Source organism: Pyrgilauda ruficollis, unplaced genomic scaffold (genome assembly GCF_017590135.1).
Source record: "Pyrgilauda ruficollis isolate IOZ18807 unplaced genomic scaffold, ASM1759013v1 scaffold53, whole genome shotgun sequence".
NCBI classification, from domain to species: Eukaryota; Metazoa; Chordata; class Aves; order Passeriformes; family Passeridae; genus Pyrgilauda; species Pyrgilauda ruficollis.
The window spans coordinates 536,145-560,786 of NW_024526933.1; the positions used below are offsets into that span (position 1 = coordinate 536,145).

Below are 24,642 nucleotides of genomic sequence, written 5' to 3' on the forward strand. Positions count from 1 at the left end.
GTTCCTGATAGTAAATATCTCCCTACAGGTGAGCAGAAACAAATCCCTTCTGTATCTTGGAATCTTTATGCAAGTCTTTACATTTTCTGTTCCAAATCATGGAGCATGGCCCAGATTCTGGAGTTATTGACAGCTTATGTAATAGAAGTGATTGACACCTAAATGTAGTCCTTGTAGTGCATGAAAACAAATAAAATTTACTCTCTGCATAACAAACTGGATTTATATGCAACAGTAAATAAACTGAAAACAATTCTATTTAATCCATTCTTTACCTCACATATACACATTTAGCATATGAATAAAATTCTTTATGGGATTTACAGTCTTCATGGAGAGATGTTTAGTTAATAATTAATTTTTCTGAATATAAATTATTAACTTTTAATTTATTTTATACAAACAAATGCCTTACCATTTTCCTATTTTCAGTTTTCTCAGTCTGATAAAATTTGTAATTCCTTATCCTAGTCTTAAATTGTTATGACTGTTTTCAGTCATCAGTCTTTCCATGATCCCTCCATTAGGCATTTCATTACATGATATCTTTATATTGTTCTATTGCTCATATATCTCTTATGCATGCAAACAATCTCTTCATATATTTCTCCTTAATATCATTTCTCTCAGCTCCTTTATCAATATATATTGGTTTAATAACTCCTAATTAGCTATAAACCATTCACAGAATCACTTTAAAGGACACTGTGTCATTTAAATGCCTTACAATGTTAGCATATTTATGCTAACTCTCTGAGGAGAGAGTACCAGATGTGTCTGTCCTAATTATATTGAGCCCTACACAGAAACATACAATTTCCTACCAGGAGCTCTTGGCTTTTTGTCCTGCCAGCAGCATGCATAAAAACTGATTGAATGGGTTTATATGTTTAAAAAGAAAAAACCAAAAATAAAAATTATGATCACAGTTCTGAAATATTTTTTTTCATGTTTTTGTTTTAATAAGCTGAAGAATGAAGAAATAATAGGCATGAAAATGCAGCAGTTATTTGCTTTTTTTAAAAGGATATTGTAGCCATAATTTAGAACCAAGATAAAGAAATAGTGTACAAAAAAGGGTGTCTAGTTGAAAATTGGCATAAAAAGTTCTTATTTTTCCCTTTCTTTATCACAACTATATTCATATTCTGGATCAGTATTCTCCTTTCAAAATTAGTTTATAGTTATTAATAGGCTGCTGCCTTGGTTTAAAATATTATATAATTTTTGGAAGCCATACACTTAAAAGCATATTACCAAGAAATAAGTGGTAAATGTTTAATCAGCTGTTGCTTTTCTGGTTTTAGCAGACATGGTGATGAACCCAAAAATTCATTTCTATAGATGAAGTATTAAAAATACTGTTTCAAATATGAGAAATATTCTTCTTTAGAAAATAAGCTTGTTCAAAGAGAGCTGTGTTCTAAATCTTGCTTTGGAGTAGGGTCACAGCATATAATGTAATTTACATTATCTTTGATGCAGCTAGTGGCTACTTTCCATTATACATTCTGAAGCAGAGGAAAGAACTTAATGTTAACAGATTTAAATTTAATGTTAAAAGATTTAAATTAAATTCAACTTGTTTTCGCTTTCATTAAGGTTGGCTCAAGCATCATCAATTTCTTCTAAGCTTTTCATCTTGTGAACAATTTTAGGAAGATTAATTAGTAGGAACATGGAGTCAATACAAGTAAAGACCATGTAAAACACAATTTTGGATAATGTCTTTATCAAAAAGGCATAAGACACAAAATGTGACTAAAATAAAAGCAGACCAGCTGTCAGTGAATGCACTGAAGGTCTTGAATGGCAGTTTTACTAGAGATTTGTATTTATAATAACTGATGATTAGAAAGAGAATTAGGGCATTTACCTAAGAAACATTAGTATGCATATTTATGTAGTTCTGTCAAACAAAGTATTTAAAATCAAAATAATTGTAAGCCTGGTGCCTAAATTTTATCTTCAGGTTCCAAAACAGAATTCATTGAGACATATATCATCTGTTGACTAGTCTTAGGAATACATCTTTTGAGTGAGAGAATAGATACAAGATTAGCTGTTTCACTGCCAAAAAAATGTCACAGATTTCCTTGAAAACAGGTGACATCTATCAGTTTACTTATTTTACCTATACTTCACCTGATACTTGTTTTTTTTTAATTCTCTTCTGTGAAAACCACTTATCCTTGTTTATAAACATGAAAGAAAGATAAAGTTATTTGAGTGCCATGAGCAGTGAATATGTAAAGACCCTGAATTATTCATAGGGCAGATGTGTGAAATGCTGGACTTTCTGCAATCCTAATTTAATATTCTCCTAACGTTTACTGGATGAATTAAAAGGTATTTTAAGATCCTGTAACTGTTAGTAGGCATGTTGTTTTTGTTAGGCCTTTTTTCCTGTGGCTAATGTCAACAGTAAAGTCATTTTACACTTTCTGGATTGTATCATACACATAAACTTAGTGCAGTTAGAACATTAACTAATTCTAAGCTGAAAAACTAGTTAATAATTGGCTAAAAGCTAGTTAATAATTTCTTGAAGTGTGCCAATTTAGTTCAATATATTTTCATCTGCATTTTTTTAAAAAAAATTCTTTTTGTTCATGTCACAATTATTTTATACTTTAGTATAGTGCTGCAGTCTTAAACACTAAGAAGTTACAGGCAAATTATTTTTTCAGTCAACATTGTATACTTAGAAGAAAGTAATCAAAACTCTTCAGGATCTTAGTCATATTAGCAGAATGGAAACCGGCTTTACAAGTAGATAGTTATGTTGGAACCGACATACTGAACTTTTTCTAGGATAGAAAGTAAATAGGATTTTGGAATAAGAAATAGATGTCCGGTGCTGTGGTTAGATTTATTTGTTAGATGATTTTTTTTATTATTATTTTTACATGAACAGAAAGAAATCTGCTGTAATGTTGCTTTGTTTTGATACATGTTGTTGAAGAAATCCCAGTCATTGTAGAACATGCCACACAAATCTTTAATTGGTTTATTAGTCTGTATTTAATTGTGTCCAGTTGAACGTTAATAACAATTCTGTATCTTCAACCTTATTTCTGTTCTCACAAGCTTGTTACATAATTAAGATGTTTTTATAAGCAAAAGGAATGCCAGGGAAGAAATTGTCCTAATTTTCTTTTCCTTACATTGGCATCCTTACCCACAACCTTGATGACTTCCTTCACATTATACTTCTTTTCCAGGATTTTGCTTTTCTTGCTAAGTACAATAGTAAGTGAGGAGACAAAAGAATGAAAATGCACATTGTGTTTTGTTCTAGGTGTTTGCCTAATTACTGTGAACATGGTGGTGAGTGCTCACAGTCCTGGAGCAGTTTCCACTGTAACTGTGCCAATACTGGTTACAAGGGAGCTACTTGTCACTATCGTAAGTCTAAGGTGTTTTCTGATTTCTGACTATGCTTTTACTTCTGCTTGCATTTCTTCACCATAAAACAAAACAAAAAGACAAAGCAAACCAAAGTAAAAACCATTTGAACTTATCATTCATAAAATATTTTCAGTCATAAAAATACTCATAATTTTGTTTGACAAAAGACCTTGGGAACTCAAAAAATGTAACAAAAAATTGATGAAAGTTTAAGTGTTTTTCTTTTACATTTTTTGTATTTTATATAAGATAGCAATATCCTCTCTCATCCATATACCTCCACTTCCTGAATCAATGTATCATTTAGAAATATGGTAAATTCATCTGTATTCATCATAACAACTAATATTTATTATTTCTGAGCTAGTGGGACTACATGCATGTCCAAAGGTAATCCTCTGCTAAACTTCAAAACACATGTTTATATAGTTTGTTGGATCAGGAAGTAGATTAGAAGAAAATAAAATAAACACATTTTGAAAGCCTGATTGAATGTAACTTAGGTACACAGGAGATGGTTTACTTTGGTACTGCTATCAGCATGTTCTGGGAAGAAGAAAAAATAAGTAAGCTGGCTTTCATTACATGTCTATGATAAGTAAAAGTCCATAGAAGTTTACTGGTTTGGTTTTTTTTTTTTAAATACAAAGATTGTCCTAGTCATCAGATAAATAATTCTGTACTTATATATTGTCTATATAAAATCTATACAATCTGTTTAGGCAGCTTGTACAAAAAGAATGTATGTCTACCCAAATGGATTTTTGAAAAATCAGTGATTTTAGAAGACTGTCTATTTAAATCTTGCTTATACAAAGTCAACACCATTAAGTTTCTTAATAACAGTATTAAGAAAAACTATCTAAAATAGAAAATACGCCAATAGTAGCTTTTGAATACCTTGTTGTACCCCATTAAAGTCTGATGAGCCCAGAGTGAAGATGAAAGTTATTTGATTCATTGTAATTTGAAAAGTCACAAATTGAATCATTTCTATGAGGACAGAGGGAGGCTAGGGTTTCCTGATGATTAGGACTTAATGAGAAATGTAATAATATGAGTTACTGAATTTTTTTTTTATTGTCAAAAGTAATAATGAATAACTGAACTTTTGTCAATTTAGCTAAAAGTATTTACTGCAAGGATCCATAAAATTGCATTTGAAAATTGCAAAAATTGTTTATTATGGCTATTTCATGGAGTAAGTAAAATAAATTGTTTGACTCTTTTTATAGTTGTTGCCATATAATGTCAGTAACCATCAGGCAAAAAAATAGAAAGATAACACTCTTTAAATCATAGCTTATTAAAAAAAAAATTAGCACTCATAACTACTTTTCATTATTATTCTAACAGCTCATTCGTTTTAGCAGAATTTTTTAAAGTTTTGGTAACTGATAGAGTGCAGTTTAATTTTGAAATGAAAGATAAAACCATTATGACTGCTCAAAAGAAGTATAATAGTTAAGGAGAATTTAGATTAATGTGTCCAGCTGTGACATTGTCATCATGTTTTCTGAGATCCACTTATAGAGGTAGACTCATACATCTTTTTTTTTTTCCTCAGATATTTGATATATAAGAGGTATCACAGATTTTTTTTAGACCTAGACTGATATAAAGTGTACATGATTTTTTTTAGACCTAGACTGAAATAAAGTGTACATGACAGGGAACCAAGGAGCTGTCATTTTGTCTTTGCTAATTTAGTTCTTTTACTGAAATCTCTGAAAAGTCACTTGCTTTTCTATTTAAAATGGGAAGAAACTAAGAAGTGTGAAAGCCAAAAAATTTTTACCTTGTGGTTTATATTGCAACAACAGCAGCAACAGAAATCTGGTTTGGTTGAGGTAGTTAATGGGGGTTTCCTCAAAATCAGATTACCAGGTTCTAAGTAATACCCTTGGCATTCTAGCATTTTTCAGCCATTTTTCAACCATTTACTCCCCCATATTTTGTGTTTTTCTCTGAGATATTTTGAGTTGGAGATACAGAATTAAATGCTTAAAAATGCACCATGTGATCTCCATGATAAATAAAACCAAATATGCTTAACAATTTCTAATAAAGGCATAGTTTTGATTGCATGAATTTTTCTTCATTCTTTAGCAGAGATAGCACACACCCAACTTCTTGTCCAATGTCAAGGGACATGCATATTTTTTTTTTAGTTCCCTGAATAAAATGTAAAATCATGCCATTACATTTGTGATGGAATATGTTCTTTTACAGCCATCTATGAGCAATCATGTGAAGCCTATAAGCACAGAGGGAACACTTCAGGCTTTTACAATATTGATTCAGATGGAAGTGGCCCCTTGGGACCATTTCTCGTATACTGCAATATGACAGGTGAGATGATAAACTTCCTTAACTTACAGCTGTGACTGTATGCATGCTCATTATATTGAAACATGAGTTATCAAGTGAGAAGTCTCTGCAGTTTTTGAATTTAATGTAAACAAGAACAAAATGAAGGTGACTACTTAGCTCAAGATATTGGGCAAATAATTAGGCATAAAAATTAGAATTATAACAGGATTCAGGCTGTGAATGTTATGCTTTGCATAAATGGGTCATGTGTTCCATATGGAGACAATGTCATATTAGTTCATTTTTGGGGAGCAGCTTTGTTTTCATTGAAGTTGCAACCTCTTGAGGATACTTATGAAAATGAGAAATAAGTTTTATGACAAATTTTCTGACTTTCCCCCATACTCTTCTGAAAAATTTTAATTTAGATCTGGCCTTTGTTGGGAGGAATATTGATATTAAACTTCATCTTTCAAACTGCAAGGTGATCTTTTGAAGAATACAAATGCAACCAGTAGGATGCTTGCAGTCTCACCTTTGGACACCCTGTTGCCCTTCTGCAACCAGTTCTTTAAATATGATCATGTATATAACTAGAAGTTTTAGCTGTCAGAATCTGATTTTGGTCTGCTTTTTAACACAGCAGTTGGTGTTATCTCTGTATGGTATATAGTATATTGGTATATGTCCTTTCAACTAAGCTTGAATTTAAATGGCTTTTTGGAATTTATTACTGCTGGATTTATGGCTGTCTCCTTTATTGTTTACTTAGCTGCTTTTATTTGAAATGCTTTCCAGCCAAAATGACTGGAACATTTTATTGTTTTGTTTGACAAAAAATTTATTTTTACAGAGTTATAACTATTTAAAAGAATATATTAATAAGCTAGATTTGAACTGGCTAGAGCTACATATGCCCTAAGTGTTGAGAACTTGACTTCTTAGAAACCTTATAGTAAGATTTTGATGTTGACTTGAGCAATTTACCTGGCCTTACCATGTCAGCTCCTGACTATGACTTCTACAGTGAACTGTGCTTGCTCAACATAAGCACATTTTAGATTGGCACAGGCTCTTAAAAAAAAATATTCTAGTGTCCTGTGAGACTAAAATAGACCAAAGAATCATGGCAGAAAGATGACAATTTTTCTAAGTGGGTATAACTCTCCAAGGTACAGTGTAGTGTCTGATTTATCCTTGTGTGTCCATGAACAGCTGTTCCTGTTTTCCTCAGTCACTCCTTATTCACCACATTAAGCAAACATTATTGATCAGTTCTTCATCTCAAGATGCATTCTGACAGGATGAATCCTCTATATTTGTTTTGTTCCCAGTTTCCTCATGACTGGTATTCCCTTTTCCCACCAGAGGCAGGGAAGGCAGATGCCCACATTTCTTACTGCACTGCCTTGTCTTTGACATTCATGGGGCTCTATTTTCAGGCAGCTGGGAGGGAGGTGCCATTTCCTTTTTATTCTTGGAGGTCAGTTTCAGAATCAAAAGCCTACAGTCCACACTGCCAATTAAAATGCTACAAACTTTGCTGTTATCTTTCTTTTTTGTGTAATTTTGTGACTGTGACTAGTTGAATATCCAAACTGCTTGTCTTCATTTTTATGTTCAGTGTAATGTTTAGATGTATTTGTGTCTGTATGTATATCCATCTACCAAAAAATAACTCCCACAATCATAGAAAACAGCACCCAAAACAAACAAAGGAACCAAAATTTAAATTCATATATCTAGCTGTCTGTTTCTTGACAGTCTAATTACGTCCTTAATAAAATTTTATAATTAGATAAAAATATTTTCTTTAGATTTTCTGACTGTTATCCTAAGTGACCATCATTCTTTCCTCTTTATGGAGATTTTTATATGGTCCATCATGTGTGGCCTGTAGGCAGCTGATGATACAAAATATAGGCCTAGCAGTTAGAATACTGCTATTAGAATGTCTGAACTATTATACCAGTACTAAAATTTAGAAAAAAAATAATATTTCTCTTGGTTTTTTTTTTTCAAATTATGCTGACCATAAATGTGACCATGAATCTGAACTTGACTTGACTGTCCCAGATGGGCTTTAACTGGAAGCCTTCCCACCCCTACCTTGAAAGGAGTTTTGGTCAGGAAAGTGAGAGTTACAGGTTTTGAAAGTGAGAGCTGAAACAGAATAAGCTCATTTTCAACCTATTCACAGGTGAAGGGCTTGGCAAAAATACAAAACAGAAGAATGATACAAGCCTTCACCATGACTACTATTAAATTTTTGGTGGCAGTAATAATTCACCTTCATATATACTCTTAGTATTACAGTAAATACAGTATACACAAGAAACTTCTGCTTCTGTGTATAATAGAAAAGGCCTGTAGGCCATTTTCTTATACTGAATAAATTAATTCAAGCTATAAGGATGTACATAATGTAGGTAGATTCTAGGATAGAATTAGTGTTATTTTATGCAATATTTAAGCCTGGGGAAAGTGGTTTTTTTCCCCTCTAATCTTTGATTGCAATTTACCAAGTAAATGATATTTTATTTCTGATACAAATATTTGGTGTCACATATTGAATAATCTTAACTAGCTGAATATCTGTTACAGTCATGGCACAATGATCTACCTATGAATAGAAACAATGAATAATTGTTTTCATTTTTGCTCAATGATTTATGTCTGTTTCATGGGTTCCAAAGGGCTTTCTGTGATGCAAGAAGTTATCTTGAATTTTGCCTGATTTCATCATACATGCTCTTTCCCTCACTAACTTACACAACACTCTGATTCTTTATTACTTTTCACATGTGTTTTGAAAGATGCAACGTGGACAATTATGCAGCATAACAGCACCAACCTAACCAGAGTTAAAAGTGCTAATCGAGAGAACCCACACACTGTGTTTTTCAAGTATTCTGCCAGCCTAGACCAGCTTCAGGCTACAATAAACCTTGCAGATCACTGTGAACAGGAGCTTGCTTACTACTGCAAAAAGTCAAGGCTTTTAGATAAGTCAGGTAAGTAAAGCAGACAAACCTTATTATGTTGCATCATGCCTTTTATTTTGCTGGCTACTAAAGTTATTTATTTCTAACAAAGCTATGGTGTTTTGCTACTATGGAGTTTGAACTACTTCAAATATTGAGTTCTCAGATTTCTGTAAGTTGCCAAGAGATATTTGAACCAGGAAAATGCAAATGTCGATTTATAATGATTATCTTTCAGAGAATTAAATTCACAAGTTAATTGCTCTCATAAGACTTTTAAATTAACAGAGATTGTTATTAAGATCCCCTGTTGTTTGGTCTTCCAAGAATTTTTTAATTTTAAAGAAGGAATTAAATTATTACTGAGGAAATAGGTTCCTAAAAGAGCACAAATTAGTGCATAGATACCAGCAGAAGTTAATGTGTGCACTTAATGTGCATATTGTGAGTACTTGACAAAACACATCAATAACATTGAGTTTCCACTATCCAGTATAAACATTCTTAGAAAGCTCAGTAGTTAAAATGTGGACTATTGACAAAATTATAATTGCCTTAAGAAATAAAGAAAAGTCTGATATACTTAAAGAAAAGTGAAGTTATGCAGTCTATTTAAATTTTAACTCTTACTGACACAGAGATGGTGTTAAAAGACTTTACTCTGAACATCTAAGCACTCCAAATAATGTGGAGGTAAAATCCTCATTGTTTACTTTTTTTTTGAAAAACTCAGTCAAGTTTTTTGGCTTGTGCACCAGAAACTCTTAAGATGTGAAAAATTGATTCCTTGGCATTCTTTCCTACTAAGCAGAGAGAATGCCTCTGCGTGAAGTCCTCTCTGGTTCTGTGTCTAAGCTCTTCCTTTATACATTCTTTCTCCCTAATTATGGCATGGATATCTCTGGGCTTCTTAGGCTGGTGTTTGCTCTTGGAAGAATATCTGTTTGAAAACACCTCCACAGCAAAAAAAGTGAACCTGCTGCTTAAGGTGTCCCGATGAACCTTTGTTTTACTGTGGGCTCCAAATTAAAGCTATGTTTAGATGTTCAAAAGCCTGGTTTGCCTCAAGCAGAAAGTTTAAAGACTATTTTTTTTTTTGTCCAGGGAGTTTGCATGTAAATGTGCTAAAATAATTCACTATCCATATTGTTATGCTGTTTATATTGCATATAGCTGCATATTTATAATATGCACATAGATGTGCTAAAATTAATGTTTTAAAAGTGTGCAATCAGTTGTGATAAATAATTTAAAATTTAGTTTTGAATGCTAAGAATAAATAGATGTGAAAGAGACCTATATGAGACTTCTACAAATTTTCTAAAATAACTCTTTTTTTAAACACAGTTGAATCACTCTCATTTCTGCTGTTTACAATCTTCTCTAGGTATGCCTGAGAAATAGAAAATTGGATGATGGTTACATAATATATTTTTTGGAACATACAGTCCACCTAGTAAACCTTAACTGACTGTATTTTAGGAATGCATTGTATTCAATCAGCCTGGGTAGCATTTGCAAATGATCTCATTAAAGAAGTCATTGGTTAATACATTTATGTGATCATTATGAAGAAATCTCTAACCATTTTAATTAATGACTTTATTTTGCCTAGGCAGTAGTTTCTGCCAAGGCAGTGAAAAAAATCCAGGCTAATCGGTATGAACTTGCAGCATTTCAGTAAATACTCTCTCCTCACCCTGCTGTAGGAACAAATAACTGAGACCAGCTTTTAAACATACCCCAATGTCCCTAGTGAAACTTTGGGAATGCTAATTCATGACTACAGTATAAACCTAGGGCATGCTGTTAAAGCAGCAGAAATATTCTGCTTTTTACAGTCTTAGTTGCTAGAACCTTTTTAAAGTGTTGTCTGATAAATTATTTATACACGGTCTCTGGGTTTTCTTCCTCCTGTGATGGTTTGCAAACGCAAACACTGATATTGGACATTGATGCCATTATGCAAGCTTGACTTTTCGAAAAACTGCTCACACTGTTTTTTGGCCTGCTGGGCTGACAGTTGTGTGGTAATGAATGCAGTCAATATGTTCGCGATCTGAAAGATTGTCAGTGTAACAGAGGTCTTATCTAACAGTGAGGTTTAATAAGCAGTGGCGCTTGTAAGCAAAGTTGAGAGTAGAATAAATTCCATCTTCTTCATGGGGGCCAGGTGCTGAAAATGGAGCTCCAGCAGAAGCAAAAAAAATTACATCTATAAGAAATTCTATAGTTTAACAATACTTGATTGCTTCTCATGCCTTGACTTTCATGCATCCATCTCCCTTCTTCCATCTCATTTGAGATGGTTTATCTTTATGCTTCATATCATTTTGCTATCATGTGTTCTGTAGATATTCTGTTGCTATACTTGCTTGGCAATACCTTTAAGCTTATTCTGCAGTACTGTAACATTAAAGAAACTAAGTTTTATCATTTTGCTACAAACAATGCTGACTGGATGCGCCACAGAGAGATGTGATAGTCCTGGGCAACCTCACTTCTGCTCATCAGATATATCAGTTTACTTATGGGACCACCATTAACATGATTTCTGTTGTCTCTGAGTATATAAATTCTGAATCTGCTGTCCATGACCGAAAAGCTGTCTTTGGGCATTTCTGATTAACGCTGCTACTCAGCTACTCAAAGCTCATCACAGATACGGGTATTAGTACTCTGTAGTACTCTTGGTAGTGGGATGAGGCCATTTCTGTGACTTCCCTCATTCTGTTTCTGGTGGTTCCAACATCTGAAATTGATCTTTACTAGGGAATGTAAACTATCCTGATTTTTAGGATGATTATGTATCTGCTTTCATGGACCATTTTAAAATGAATTATATAAATTGACTGCTTAAGATTAATTATTCTAATATCATGGCTGGCTGAACTAGGTACTGTGAGTTCCCTTTTCTACTAATGCAAGCAAAAATCTGTGACAATCACTTAATACATAATAACGAAGTATTAAAATGAATAATTAGTTATTAAGTAAAGGTGAAAATTTATTCTTTCCTGGTCATTTAAAGGTTTTAGATTTGAGCAGAGTTTTTTGTCTTCTTAAACTTTTGGAAACTTATTTGGATGGGAAAGCTGAGAGAAGTGGGAGACAAGACTGGGCATTGATTTTCTCTAACCTTTTTAGATGGGATGCCACTAAGCTGGTGGATTGGAAGAACCAATGAAACTCATACTTACTGGGGAGGTTCCTTGCCTGCTGTACAAAAATGTGCTTGTGGACTGGAGGGAAGCTGCATTGATTCCCAGCATTACTGCAACTGTGATGCAGACAGGGATGAATGGTGACTTTTTACTGTTCATTATTCACAATATTTTTTTTTGTTAAAAGTAAATAATGAAAATATACAGGCCTTAGCACATTTATAATGCCAAGGCAGTTGGAAATCTAAGTTGCCATAGTGTCATCTGATTCTTTGCTATAGAACATAATTTTTCACAAAGTTATTGCTATATACATTAAGTATTATTGCTAATTCTTTCACTCTGAATTTTGAGGAAGATTTAATTTTGCAGATACTTTCTAGTCTTTAATATATTGCATGTTGTAAATTAAGACAATAGTTCTTTAGCACAACTTCATTTAGTTTTAGACTACTGAATGTAATTAAAGTTAAAATAAAGCATTCTGTGAAAAAAGTTAATTTTTAGCATAATTTACAACTACACTTTAAGGTTTAGACTTTTTACATCCTTTTTCTTCATCTACAACATAGATAAAGAAAATGAATAGGCTAGCAAGCACTCATATGGGGCCCTATTCAAAGAGAATAAATGGATTTCTAGGATGTACATCTTCCACTTGTGCCTAAAATTCTCTGGTGTCATTTACCATAATTTTCAAATAAATAATATAATGAATGAGTTATTGTTACAGTGTTAGATCTGAATCTGACTTTTCATTTAGTAAGATCAGATACAATTTTCTCAATAATAGCTCCAATGCAGCATGGGATTTGACAAAGCAGAGGGACTTTTCAAATGAAAGCTCTTATGTTAAAGGAATTTTTATGGTCTTAAAACTATGAAGTCCATTTAACTTAAATAAATCAAGTTCAGTGAGTACATTAATGTATGCATTTAAAAAAATGCATCAACATCTAATTTTTTGAAAGTGGGAAAATGCAAAGAAGATACTTAGGAACATCTTGATGCATGCAAAATCAAGCAATACATAATTTTTTTCTTCTGAAGGTCCACCCTTCCTTTAAAGGAGAGACTAGTGAGTTGGGTTGGAAAATGCTTGTTCCCTCAACATGAGCAGGGAATTGAGCAGACACAGAAATGAAAGTACAAAAAACAGTTAATCAAAGAACAATTCTTCACAAGCTTCAAAGATTTCTGGAGAAAAAATTTTCCTATTGCAGTAAAATTCACAGGGTGATATCTGCAACATTTATTCTAATAAAGAGATTAAAGAAACACATATAATACTGAGAATTTCCCTATTATGCTGTATGAAAATAAAAACAATATTAATTTCTAACACAAAAATAAGGTATTAAAAGATGAAAGCATTTTGAGAAAAAAAAATAGTACCATTTCTCAGACATGTAAAATATTCTTGCTCAGGTTTGTCATGCATTCAATCCATGCTCACATATATAGGTAAATTTTTAATGGTAATATATTTGTAAATACAGTAGATGAGAGGATACATGCATGTCTTCACATGCACATCCACTTCCAGTAGGTTGCTTAGATGTTTATGAGTGTATTAAATTGAAAGTATAATGACTCTGGGTTTGTATTTCTGTTTGTATCCACTTTGGACACTTTTAAGTAGAGATTCTTCTCAGTGACTCCAGTGTTACAGTGGTTATGTGTACACTAATTTTGTGCACCATGATTAACGTTGTATTTGGTTCCCTAGAGACTACTGTTTTGGATCAGTTGACTAGATACTGTTCACTGGGTGGTAAAAGTAGGCAGAACCTATGCTTGTTTGAGGTGCATTTTGAGCACAGAGAATAGTTACACACCATGGTTTTGAAACACTGACTTTGACAGTCTGCTTTTATAGTGAAATCTATCTTATTTCATGCATTGGACATAGATTTAATTCTAAACTCCTTATTTGACTTATCAAAAGCTTTAAGTCTGTAGAACTCTAGAACAGAAAGATTTGAAAAAAAATCTGGTCCTAAAAATTTAAAAATTGAAAATCCTCTCCATGGAAGATAATTTCTATTCAGTTTCCTTTTGTTTACAGCATCATTTTACTGAAGCAAACACTTCAGGTGTTTTGAGGGATTTTCTTTTAGTTCTAAATTAGAAACCTGCAATATCTCACCTCATGAAAAATTAACATTTAAAAAAACCCCATGTTTTGCATTCCTCAGTTAAGCAAAATAGTTTGCTAAAAAACTGTCCATTTGTTTGCACTGTGCTCCAAAATAGATAAACAGAAATTGTATGCAGAAGAAGGATGATGATGGTGATAGGAAAGGGAGAGGGGAGAGGAGAAAAAAGTGACTAATTTTATTCAGCATGAGGAGTTTCTGCTGTTTATTCTGAACTATTTGCTTTGCCCTTAAAGGGAAGATTCAACCATGAATGGACTGAATGGACAGATTGAATTTTCCAGAATACTCATGAGTAACTGAGCATTTCCGTGGATTTAGGGAAAGGAATTTTAGGGCCAAAACTGGTGTTTAAGAAATTTAAAAACTCAGTTCTGGCACTAAGTCAACAAAGATTTTAAACAAGGAACTAGATCTAATATTACTAGTACTAGATATGTGTTCAGAGTGCACAGTTGAATATTTTCTTTTCTGTAAGTTTCATATTTGTACCATATACTGTTTTTTCCTGTAATCAGCATGACTATATTTTATATTTTTTGATTTTTTTTTAACTTTTGTCAAGGTAGGACAAAAAAAAGTTAGACTTACTTGAAAGTTATATTAAGCCATAAAATATTTCATATTGATGGCTGGGTCAATTACAGATACTGGATGTCCTCAGCAACATAAAATTCATTTTCAAATTTGACTTGAGCAAATTCATTGACGCAGGCAGACAGTTAGGTGCCCATTTATTCAAGAGGACTTTTTTCACACTTGTTTTATGGTCACAACCATAAAACTACCCACTTCAAATTAAATTCTTTTAGTTCCGTCAAATGAGTCCAATATCAACTCCAAAGCATATGTTTCTATTTACAGTTTTTTGTATCACACATATACAAATACATACACACACATACATATTTAGGCAGCCCCTTTCTTTGTTTTCAGTTTCTTTCCTTTTCCTCAGGAATGCCTCAATGATAGTGAAATATCTATTGGAAACATTTAGGAGAGCTGTGCCTTTCATTTTACCTTTTCAGGACAAATGATACTGGCTTCCTCTCCTACAAGGACCATCTACCGGTAACTGAAATTGTGATCACAGATACTGACAGACCAAACTCGGAAGCTGCTTACAAACTGGGGCCTTTGCTTTGCCGTGGTGATAGTAAGTAACTACTAAAGAGTTTTGCTAAACAGTGATGCATTTTTTCTGCAATAACTTTTAAATGGAATTTGTTGCAAGCCTAAGATAGACTTCTCTAAAAATTTCATCCAGTTCTTTTTTAAATTAGAAAAAACCCACCATCATCCAGTGCAAACCATCGAAATTGTAAAAAATTATTTTTCATTATACATATTAATAATGAAAATAAAAAGTGTTATAATAGTTTTAAAACAGGTATTTTGGTTTACCCAACTGGAATTAAATTATGAATAAATCATTGCAGGAGTAATGAGTTACATGAGTTTGTAGCTGGTTACCATATCTTGGGGACATACCATTCACTAGCTATGTCTGCATCCATCACAAAACATTACACATATTATCTCCTCTGAATTTTCATTCATCTAGGAAAGCTGTACTGTGGGAGAGTAATTCAGTGTATTCAATATCTACATGCAAATTTTCAACTACATGTAAGAATTAAAATTTTAAAAATTTAATAATAATTCTAGATTTACATTCTGAATACATATATGTAGCAACCAGAATAATATGTTTGTGCAAAATGATACCTTATTGAAGATTTGTGATGATACTCCTGTTTTTAATAATTTCCCTATTAAATGAAAAAGAGAACATGTTTGGCTTATATTCAAGAGTAATGTATTACACAAAATTCTATGTCTGCTGCTGCTTGTAATCAAAAATTAGGAATTAGGAGAAGAAATGCTATAAACAACCCCAAAGAACTCAGCTGAAGAGTTGGATGGGCCATATTTGATGTGCAGTTGAGTAAGTTATTACAATATTCAGATAGGTTAATTTCCTTAAATCACATTACCTTATGAGTTTTCATGAACTTACTTGTTATATTGGATATGTAATAGATACGGTATTTAGAAATATTTTTATTCTTCATATGATTTTCCTCCTTAGTCATATGATGTCATGTTTGGTTTTCAAATTTCTTCAGTTTATATGAGTAAGAGAAGTACCAGTAAAGTACTGATTTATACTTTTAAGCACACTCAGTAAAACACATAGATTAAAAAAATGTTGTATGCACTTATCAGCATGTATTATGTATTATTTTTGTGTCATCTCTGTCTTGTCAGAGTAATTATGCCTGGAAGATTTCTTAACAGATGTGTTTCAGCACTGCATTCTAGTTTTTTTTATGATAATTCATAAGACTTAAAAATCCCACTGGGTTCTTTCACTTCGCTAGTCTGACATCTGATTGTGAACTAATCATTTGTCCTACAAATCATAACACTATGATATAGTATTATGGTATAAGTCAGAGTGATAGGACTACAGAGGTTTTCTGCTTATAGCAGGATTAGCCATGAGTTGAGATCACCCGTCTCTCAGGGCTTTGTCAAACTGGTGTTTGAAGCACCCAAGGATGGAGCCTACACTGCTTCTCTGGGCAGCTTCTACCTCTGTTTGGCTGTCCTCAGTGAGAATTTCTTCTTACTTTTATTAAGCCTGAAACTCTGTGCTTTCACCATAACCACTGTCTTTGATACTCACCCCTTACACCAATGCAAAGACCCTGTATCTGTCTCTTTTATGATTTCCCCTTAGGTTTTGGAGTCTGCTATCAGGTTCCCCAGCAAACTTTTTCCTTCCCAGGCTGAGGCAGCCCCGTTCCTCCTGCCTGAAGGGCAGGACAAGTGCTCCAGACCTGAACACTCTGGTGGCCTCCACAATACTTGCTCCTGTTTATTAATGTTTTCCTTTGCTAGGGGAAAGGGAATTGGAAGCCCAATGCAGGTGTTCTCTTACAAATGTCAAACAGAGGGGGGTAACAACCTCCCCCAGCTGACCGGCCATGCTCACTCATCCTATGATGCAGCAGACATCCATTGTGGCCACAGATAATGAAACCAGTGACAAAGACAGCAATGAAACAGAAACACTTAGAGCTTGCGTAGTTCTAATTACTGGGGGGAAGAATTTGAATTCCACTACTCACCAAGTTCCCAACTATTATTAATTACATAACCTGACCTCAGACGTGACAGATCTTAAAACATGGACGTCAACTAGCTTTCTCGGAGTAATCTCTAAAACATACAGACAGTTTTGACACTCATTGACCTCCCTGACTTCTTTTGATGTTTGCTTAGTCTGGGTGATTGAATTGCTGCAATATTTCACACTGATGATGAATGATCACAGTATTTCTAGACAAGGCTGTGATAGAGAATTCTAAAATATCATGAGAACAAGCACAAGAACTCAGTCTGAATATCAGTGAAATATTCCTGCAATGTCATACAACATTATAGCATTTGACTTCAAAAAGAAGCAATTTTGAACTGAAAGAAGCTCATTGAAAAGATTTCAGAATATAACAGTTCATGGTCATAAAACAGCAAAAACCTTGGAATAAGAACATTGATTTTGATTGTTAAATAATGCAATTTTTCTCAGTCTTTTACATCATAAAGACAGTATGAGAAGACATGTATTTAAGGACGTAAGAATTAAAATTTGAGAAAACAAAGCAATTTCTGAAGGAAAATAATTGTCATAGATTTTGACATAAACCCAAAGCATTAAGAAAACCACAAATTCTATGAATGTATATAATAAAATATCTCAGTAAAAGTTATTATATAATTTGGGGTGTGTTATACATATATTTAATATTTTATGACATATAATATATTATATATTACCCATATTATAAAATTATCATATAAATATTTTCTAGCATGATATATGATGATGTCCAGAGAAGGGCAGTACGGTGATGAAGGGCATAGAGGGTAAGTCCCATAAGGAGAGGATGAGCAAGCTGGGGACGTTTAGCCGAGAAAAGGAGGCTCAGAAGAGATCTTGTCACTCTCTGCAATCACCTGAAAGGAGGCTGTAGCCAGGTGGGGATTGGCCTCTTCTCCCAGGCAGCCAACAGGACAAGAGGACATGGTATCCAGCTGCACCAGAGGACATTCAGGTTGTACATCAGAGGAATTTCTCCACAGAGAGGGTTGTTAAGCATTGGAGTGAGATGCTCAGGGAGGCTATGGAGTCATCATCCCTGGAGGTGTTTAAGGGAAGAGTGGACGGTTCACTCAGTGCTATGGTCTAGTTGACAAGGTGGTGACCAGTCAAAAGTTGGACTTGATGATCTCAGAGGTCTTCTGCAATGTAATCGATTCTGTGATCTATTCTACATAGGAAATTTTATATATATATATATATATATATATATATATATATATATGTATATATGTAATATGTAGACTGTATTGAAATATATTAATATAATTCTTCATATATAATATGTGTTATAATAAATACTGAGTATAGGACTTAGTAGATTTTCTTCCAATGGTCTTTGTGCATCAGCAGTAGATTTTGTAATGAACATTGCTTTGGTATTCAGTTTTACAGTTAACGTAAATAGCTATGACTTGCAGTAATTTCTGAGTTCTACATATTAATTTTCACACTAGACAAAACTGATTAAGTTTAAACTCTCTTGCCACGCCATTGCTTCTAGCAGCAATTTAAAGCTGCAAAAGGAAAGAAGACTGCTATTAAGACTTTTTACCTAACCTGAGGTTGTTGACACTCATGAGGGTCTAATTAAATATACTTTTAATGACGTTTACCTTTGGGTAGGTGAAGAATGCAGAAAAGGTCTAGTGGAAAATACCCATTTTTCAGAAGTGCTGTCAAACAAGGGAGAACAGATATTCTTGGACTTACACTGTCATTTGAATACTCTTCAAAGAGATCATTGCTATTTTTGCTTCTGTCACTCTCCAGAACTAAATGATACAATGGTATTTCACAGGGGATATCTTTTATTAAAAAGGTTTCTGTTCTATCTGACAGACACAAGTTTTTCAGAATAACTGACTAGCACACCATGTAAAAACATGGAGGAGAAGGTTTGTTGGTATTTATAATACCTTCAGTACTTCATTAAATGACTCAAATCTGAAAGATCATAAATTCTTATTCCATCAATAATCTATTCCTTGTGGGACAGTTACTTGGGAGAAAAAGAAAATGTTAATGCCCGCAGCAAAATAAAGTAGAACCATGAATAATTGGTTGAATTGAATTGCCATAAACCATGCACTCCAATAAGTTTCTAAGTTAGATTTATTTATTTGGGTGCTTCTGAAAAGTCATGTACCGAATGCAGTCCAGCAGAAGTTGGCTCTTTATTGTTGCTTTTTTTTTTCACTCTTTTATTTAACATTCCATTTCTGTACTTGGCTTCTTTATTTTAGGTTTTAAGTATTGATCTCTTCAACGAAGTATGTTACTTATAAGAAAACCAAACCATATTAGTCAAAGCAAGGCAGGAAAGAGTAGCCTTCTGTAAGAAAATAAACCAAAAAATCCAAAAGTAATATAAATATTAATATAGTTTATTTTATAGAAGTTTTCAGAATTTTTTATAAAGCTACCTAACTGTATTTATAAGATGCCAAGGTACAATGGAAGTATTAAAGATATTCTAGAAGAATATGGCCATTTAAAAAACATTAGTCAATAGTATTTGGTGACACTCAGCACCACGCATATCACTAGCACTCACACTTTTCTGTCACCTTCAAAATGAAGTACTGATTTATTACTGATTCATTTCTGTAATCCCTTTTCTGCTCTACAATATGTTTAATAAATGGTATGGTATGACTGCTAGTATTAGATTGAAAAATATATCTAACTATAGTGAAAGTTAAGATTAACACTAACATATATCAACTGAGCAGGGTAACAGGAAAGATTTTGAAGCATATGAGAATGAACAAACTCTTTGGTACATTAATAGATAGAAATTCTATGGTCTTCATGAAAAAAGAAGACATTATATATTACTTCATATATTTTACTTCAATAATGACATTATTTTTGTCATTATTGAAGTAAAAGCTAGACGTTGAATAAATTCCAATAGAGTCAGTTAGTGGGAGTAGATTAAAAAAACCCATCCTTCTATGTTGGGTGTTTTTTTTCTTGTTCTTTTCATTACAAGAGCTGAGTAGACATATTCTGATTTATTACTATGAATATCCAGTAAGTATTAGGACATAAAAATAAATCCAAAATACTGAAATATAGCTAATGCACCAAAATTTTGTGTATTAAATAGGTGATTATATTCTGTCAGCATAAGACTAATTCTTGGGCCAAAAATAAAATTGTTGATATAGATCTTAATAAAAAATTATATAAATGCATATGTATAGATAATATAATTCTTTGTAAAGATTATATATCATTTAGCAGGAATTTACATTAATAAAGATAAGGGTAATACTGGTGGAGACACAGATAGACTTTAATAAGGTATTTGATGTAGTCTTGTTTACTTGGCTGAATAAAAAAAAAGTAAATTCCACTGTAAAATGACAGTGCAAGCATATAAATGCAAGCAGATAATCCATTCAATGTGAGTTCTCTGTTTGACATTTAAATGAAGAAAGAAATAGTGTGAGCTTTGGATGTAACAGAGACTAACTGTATCAACCACTCATGATACCTTCATTAAAGCAGCACAGTAAATTTCTAATTTAGGAAAAAAAAAAAAAATCTGTTTCATCTCTCTTCAGTACCCTGAGAAATCAGGACATGTCTTTTACTTTCAAAAGCAGAAATATTTGTAACCATGTGTTCAACTCTTCCCCCTTATTTAGCTTTATATAAATTATTATTAATTCATATTTGTCCTAACCTCAGTCTAATCAACTTTGTTTTGGTCCTCTTTGCAGCTTCCTGCATAATCAAGAGGTTTAATACAAGTCTGTGATTACAGTTTTACATATATGAAGAGAATGTAAGGTTAAAGGATAGCATTAAAGTTGAGGTTCATTTTTAGTGAAAGCATTTAAATTCCTTTGCTGAATTTGGACATAATCTGAGGTGATGTGTTAAACTTTAAAAGAGTTTCATAGAGGAAGAAATTTCAAATAATGTTCTTGAAAGCAGGAAATAAAATCAGGAAATTATTTAATGTTCGGGATTTGAAGCTACACTGTGTGGGAATACATACATATGCACAAACTGACAGTAAAAGCATTTGTGAATTTTTTGTAAATTGACATTTTTTAATGCAATCAATTGAATATTTTTCCTAGACTAAATTCTCTTTTTCAGATAAGAAGTGATTCAGGGAATTTATATAGTCTGTATTATATCAGACATTGAACTAGATGATCACGGTTTTCCCTACTGGTCTTTTATGTGTGGATCTTACAGATAAAAAAAAAAACCCCAAAGTACAAAATATACTGTTCAGAAACATAAGATCTTTATTTTCTCTTTATTTCTCTCTGTCTCTCAGTGTCCCTGCTGATAGAATGAAGATGCAACCATTAGAGATATGACAAGGAATTGATACAAATGATGAACAGATTTCAGTTTTGAGTAGGAACTTGAATAGCGTTACAAATTGTAAATTTGTAAATTACAAATTGCAATCACACGATTGTTTTGAGAAGGCTAATTTATCTGTCTTGTTATTATTGTCCCTTTTTTTTGTTTTACAGTAAGTAAGTTGGTAAGGCTAGTTGATATGTGCCAAAAACATATGTATATTTTTCAATAAAAAATATCTTCATGTATAATTTATAAGAATAGGATGTTCCTTCTTTTTACTCATAGGAAGACTGCAGTCTTACAGCTTAGATAAAATGCTAAATAATATTAATTTCCTAACCAAATGGTGTTTGGCAGTTCCAGAAAAATAAATGGGAGACTGTGAGCCAGATGCTGTAAAGTTAAGAAATTTTTTTCCCACCATGATTTACAACAATATAAGATACTTTTAATATACTTGTCCTAAGCCTGTATTTAAGCTGCTTTATTGATAAAGTATCTTTACATTCATAAATTACACAGCTCTCAGAGCTGAGAAAAAAAAAACAAACGGTTAGACAAGAAAAGGCACTAAATCAAAAGAGAAAAAATACAACTTCCTATCCCTGCCCTCCCCCAAGGACTCCATTTTGGTTTACAAATATCATTCAAATGCTTCATTGAAGCTAATTGTATCCTTAATTTACTGGACTGTTACTGCCCCTATTGCCTCTCTTCTAATTGCTGGCAATGTTGTACCAATTTTGCATAAATTACCGTATTAAACTTCCTATTGTGTTTGAATTAATGGTAACAGCCAGTCCATTATTTTTAAATAGCTTTGATACACAGCTGTTAGTCACAACAGTTGTGAAGTTCGCTCGGTGGGAGCCATGACCTGACACAGCTGAGGAACATAGGCTTAAAATTGATGCCAATATGTAAGGCTGCTGCTTTTGTCTGGTGGTGCTTTTCACAGGTTGGTAACTTCAAGAAGCCCATAAGGCAGCATAGGAGAGCAAGGTGCAAAGCTACATGTTCCCCTCCCAGCCCGAGCCATCTGTTCACAGCTGCCTTACCATGTAAATGTTGTCCTGATGGCTGCTTTAACTTGTGATAGCTGGCAGTATTCCTGAGTGTCAAAAGTCACAATAAGCAATTGCCAGAATATGTGTGAAAATCCTGCAATGCTGCTTTTCTAGGGTTTTCTAGATTTGGGTTCCAAACCCTTCCAAAAATGGTAAAAACTCTGCTGGAATGAGGGAATGGACTTTAATTTTACTTCATTGGCTGTGGACTAGGCCTCCATATACACTGTATTATAGGGTTTGATTTTGCAGGGAAGAAAGAAATTTTCAAATTTTTTTCCCCCCTTTCCATCCTAAAAGCAGAACATGGCTGGAGCAAAAATTACAGTTCTTCATAACTGTTAGACTGAGATCACAACGTTATCAGGACAATATTCAACGGGCTTGATCAATTAGATAAGAAAGTATTGAATGTCTCATTTGGTTTAGAAAGCAATATAGCTTAATAAAGAAATACTGATATATCTGTAAGGATTCAGCAATATTAACAAGGTACTTCTAGTTGAACACCATAAATGAAGATTATGTCGTTATTAGAAGAGGGTGATATTAGAGATTTTATATCAGCATTTTAAAAATCAGTAACTAAACCTTGCAAATTACAATTGGATGCTTACGTAAAAATAGATAAAACCAGGAAAATATCTATGCTAGTTTGTTAAATTTCGCAATTTATTTCTTTGATTTCTTCCACAGTAATTGCAAGGATATTTGTCCTGCATTCTTTGAGATATCTGGTAAATATCACTGGACTACAATGATAAGAAGTCTTTTTTCCTTGTTATGTAAAATATATATTTATTAAGTGTCATGCTTGTTATTGCTTGTACTAACTAATCCTAGAGTTGTAAAGGTTAGAAAAGACCTTTAAGAAAAAAGGTCTTAGCTGTCAGCCTTGCACCACCCCCATGTTCACCATTGAACCATGACCTCAAGTGCCATATCCACAAGTTTTTCAAACACTTTTATGCATTGTGACTCTACTCTGGGAAGTCTGTTACAATGCTTTACAATCCTTTCAGTAACAAAAAATATTTGTCACCTTTAATATAAACCTGAGGCCATTTCCTCTCATCTTGTCACTTGTAACCTGGGAGAAGACAATGGACCCTGCCTCACTGCACTCTCCTTTGAGGCAGTCGCAGAGAACAATAAGGTCCCCACATTATTTAGGCTGTTTAGCCTGGGGAAAAGGATCCTCCTTTTTTCCAGGCTAAACAGCTCCCTCAGCCATACTGTTTTAATGTAGGTATAATACTTCATTCATAGCTGCTATGTTTGCTTACTTCATGAAAGGATACATCAGGACATTACCGGACTTCTCAGCGCAGATGAAATTAATTTTGTTTCCTAATAATTGGTTTTTTGTTGCCTCAGCTGAGCACCTTTATTCTTGATGAAACATTATTCTACATTCCCAGTACTGCCTACCTTTTTGTATTATGAGCTAATAGGGAAGCTTCTGTGGATGTGGACTCTCTGAACACTGCGACCCGTTCTTAAACCTGGGAATTTTCTTTTGTTTATCGGTTATAAAACTTACACTAGAAATGTTAGATAACACTGTATCTATCATCCTTTCATTCTGTTAACCAGGAACATTTTGGAATTCAGCTTCCTTCAATACAGAGACATCCTACCTGCATTTCCCCACCTTCCACGGAGAATTCAGTGCAGATGTCTCATTTTTCTTTAAAACTACCGCATCCTCAGGAGTGTTTTTAGAGAACCTGGGAATTCAAGACTTCATAAGGATAGAGTTACAGTGTAAGTAACATGACTGATGGTATTTTGTTTTTGTTGTTATTATTATAAAAATTGGATTTTATTTAATTTAAAGGGGGAGTGTTTAAAAACTGTTCTCTACCTTTATTACTTCTACTGCTACTACCAGATCTTTATCATTATCAGAAAAAATCACAGCACTGAGACTAAACAAGTACTCATTTGAGGATATTTTCTGCCACAGGGGTTTCTTAATCTAAGAACACAGCAATCAGCCCCTGACTGCTAAGACTGTTTCTACTTCTTGTG

The 24,642-nt window shown here is 33.2% G+C and overlaps 1 protein-coding gene across 1 annotated transcript in view; it reads left to right on the forward strand.

Annotated features, from left to right (window-relative positions):
• The window catches only part of LOC121360697 (contactin-associated protein-like 4), a 201,163-nt gene that overhangs the window by 152,372 nt on the left and 24,149 nt on the right, over positions 1-24,642 (forward strand). The window contains exons 11-16 of the mRNA XM_041480742.1: positions 3,302-3,408; positions 5,644-5,763; positions 8,541-8,738; positions 11,856-12,012; positions 15,060-15,187; positions 24,205-24,375. Coding sequence (XP_041336676.1) covers positions 3,302-3,408; positions 5,644-5,763; positions 8,541-8,738; positions 11,856-12,012; positions 15,060-15,187; positions 24,205-24,375 — 881 coding nt within the window. The remainder of the gene's footprint in view (positions 1-3,301; positions 3,409-5,643; positions 5,764-8,540; positions 8,739-11,855; positions 12,013-15,059; positions 15,188-24,204; positions 24,376-24,642) is intronic.